This window comes from Alosa pseudoharengus, unplaced genomic scaffold (genome assembly GCF_046254945.1).
Source record: "Alosa pseudoharengus isolate Yale_2024_CS ecotype anadromous, Long Island Sound unplaced genomic scaffold, YU_APseudo_1.1 YU_APseudo_1.1_scf_23, whole genome shotgun sequence".
NCBI lineage: Eukaryota > Metazoa > Chordata > Actinopteri > Clupeiformes > Clupeidae > Alosa > Alosa pseudoharengus.
Genome location: NW_027468685.1, coordinates 12,344,729 through 12,347,941, shown reverse-complemented (window position 1 = coordinate 12,347,941; position 3,213 = coordinate 12,344,729). Strand labels below are relative to the sequence as shown.

At 41.0% G+C, this 3,213-nt stretch overlaps 1 protein-coding gene across 1 annotated transcript; it reads left to right on the top strand.

Moving 5' to 3' along the window:
• The first annotated feature begins 960 nt into the window (after positions 1–960).
• tnfa (tumor necrosis factor a (TNF superfamily, member 2)) lies at positions 961–2,863 on the top strand. The gene is made up of 4 exons (XM_076300938.1): positions 961–1,224; positions 1,458–1,485; positions 1,618–1,689; positions 2,026–2,863. Exons 1-4 carry the CDS (start codon positions 1,048–1,050, stop codon positions 2,445–2,447), a joined length of 699 nt encoding a protein of 232 aa, XP_076157053.1. The 5' UTR covers positions 961–1,047; the 3' UTR covers positions 2,448–2,863.
• Positions 2,864–3,213: the final 350 nt, after the last annotated feature.

Here is a 3,213-nt window from a genome sequence, read left to right as displayed (position 1 = left end):
GGCTGTCACATTAAAGTGAAACTATAAATGCATATCAATGTAAAACATGACATGTGTTTCTAATTAATGGATGGTTAGTAGGCTAATTAATTTTGAGATAAGACAGTTGATAACATAATTTTAACTCCAAACATTTTAAAGAAAGAAAGGAGTGGTGACCAATTGATGGGTGATGCAATGATTCGTTTAGCCTATATTTAGAATGGAGGCGGAAGCACCACAATAAAAATAAATAAATAAAAAAAAACAGGAGGGATGAGCCAGGAGTGATGTCACTTGCAAAAATATTGCAGGTCTTGGTTATGGGATTTTGGATATGGGATTTTAAAATGTGGCGAAGATATCATCATCGTCATCTGAGCAAAAATTTCATATTGTATAATTGATCTGGACCTGATTAATGATTCACGCACCTAAAGTGAATGGCAACCATTTTAAAGCAGATGGACTTGGAAGATGTTTCCTGAAAGACTTATCATGATCTCTTGAAGTCTGCTACAAGAGCTGGTCTGGTGTATGGATAATCATTACTATTGGGTTAAATGGGAGCAAATGTTGACAGTCAAATAAGTGAAACAGAAAAAACACAATCTATAATAAGATCTCAGAAACTTGAAATAAGAAAACCCCATCAACCCCAACAACAAACCAAAATTGCACTTTTCTTTTTAGTCTTGGATGAACAATGAAAGGAAAGCCCAAGGGAAACCAAGACAATTTTTCCATATCAGTGCCTCTCTGTCAAAGGGAGAAGTTCAATACGTGTATGAGCGTGATCAGGATTTGTTGCCGTGTGTCTGTGTCTGTGTGAGTGCAAGGCACTGCACGCATGCGTGTTTCTGCTTGAAAACTTCATGGTTTCCCCTACGCCTTCTCACTCACTCTTCAGTACTGACTCTGTGACATCACCGGAGTTTCCCCTACCGGGCAGAGAATATAAAACACACTGGCAGACACACCACAACCAGAACAGCTCAGAGCCCTCTGACAATCAAACCATAAATTATCTACTTCAAGCTCCAGCTAAGAAACTACAGCGGTGAAAGAATGGCACAAGACTGGAAGAGCGCTGATCTTGAAATTGGGCAGCAGGGAGTTGAAGCCATGGAGGAGCAGACGAAGATGGGCGCCTCACGGCCCTCGGGGGGCTGGAAGATTGGTTTGGCTTTACTGGCCATAGGACTGTGCGTTGCCTCCGCTATCTTCTTCACAATCCACAACCAGGTGAGCCTCCCAACATACAAACACACATGCCTGAGAGCATGAAGACGTGTGATGACACAATGATGTAGAATAAATAATGATGGAACAAATATGATAGTAGGTATTTATGCTTATGCTTATGTACCGTAAAGTGGGCAAATAGAATTCAGGATGAATTGAAATAAACACAACCATGCATGATGTTTAAATTGATCTCTCTTTCTCTCTCTTTCTCTACATTGTCGTCAAAACAGAAACAAAATGTCACACAGGGAAGTGAAGGTGAGTTGTGTTTCTCCTCTGTGGTTTCCTGACCTGTTTTTTTTTTTGAAGCTGCTGTCATTGTGTTCTATTGCCCCTATGTTCTGGACAGCTTCCATGTCCCTAAAATGTCTCCCTCTCTCTCTTCCACAGTTCTAGGCCACACTTTGAGGCAACTCTCTAAAAGGCGCACGGGGACCAGCCAAATTGCCATTCATTTAGAAGGTGAGTGCTTTAACGGTGTGTAGAGGGTGGTGTTTGGCCTGCTTAGGGCATCTAGGCAACACGGTTTCTGTACAGTCACTCCTCTGGCGTCATGTCCAAATTTGGTCTCACTTTTGTAAATCTAAATGTGACAATACTGCAAGGAGACCTGTGAAGATCAGACAGTAATTAGACAGTTAACCACTACACGAGACCTTGAATATTACCACTGCAACCTCAGCAGGACTAGACTTGGTTAGATGGATGGATGGTATGAGAAGACGGTTTACTGGTGTTACTGGGATGTTGCTTAGTAAAGGAAGATACAAACTAATCCCTTCTCTCTTCCTCTTGCAGGAGATATCAAGCTCGAAACGGGTGAAGATGCAAACGAGGTGCAATGGAAGGACGACGTTGACCATGCATTCCATCATGGGGGCCTGAAACTGGTGAACAATGAGATTGTCATTCCCAAGAAGGGCTTGTACTTTGTCTATAGCCAAGTGTCCTTCGACGTCGACTGTGGCAGCACCACTGACCATGAGCACCTGAGCCACGCGGTCCGGCGCAAGTCGAAGGTGTTTGAGGGAGAGCATACACTGCTGAATGCAATGCGCTCCAGCTGCCAGGGGGCTAGCAATGACCACTGGTATGGCGCCATCAACCTGGGAGCCGTCTTTAGCCTGGAGGAGGGTGACCTTTTGAGCACCACGACTGGGCCCATGCCCTTCGTGGAAGAATCTGCTGGAAAGACCTTCTTTGGAGTGTTTGCTCTCTAAGTCAGTGTGTGTGTGTGTGTGTGTGTGTGCGTGTGAATGTATGTGTTTTTGAACGATGTCTAAGGCGGGAATAGAAGGAGAGCAATGTGTGAAGTTGTCTTTAAGAATACACTTGTTTTATGTTAAAACAATGTTATCTCCATTGTAGAGTTCTACATTGAGATCATGCTGGATCATGATCTATTTCATTTGAAATGTATACTTATACATCTTGATGTATCTGTGCAGTATTTGCAGTGATGTCTGTGATCACTGTTGACCACTACATAAGATTACAGCCAATGTTTCAAGAACAAAAAACAAAGCTGTAATGAATGTATTTTTATTGAGCTGACATTATTATTTATTTTAATTATGTATTTTATTTATGTATTTGTATTTGTGCACATTTCTGATTGTATTTATATTTATATTTATTGGAAGGGTTTTATAATTACTTATTTATTTAAATAAAAAATGTATGAAATTTAACTTCACTGCATTTGTCAGATGCTTTTAAACTTGTCGACACTCACATAGTAAGGAAAGTAAGGAATAATGTATTGTGTGCCAGTCATTATAAGGGAATAAATATTAGGGCTAACAGGACCCTGACACAGACACTTACATAAACACACACAATCTTCCTTCACAACTGCTTTGTGTAACAGGTCATCAAGTCTATCCTGTCAGTCTATCAGACAAATTGCTTTCAAATAATTTCCTTCAACATCAGTCTGGAGTGCATGGAGGTATACTAGGCCTAAATCTAAGCAAGAACTATTTT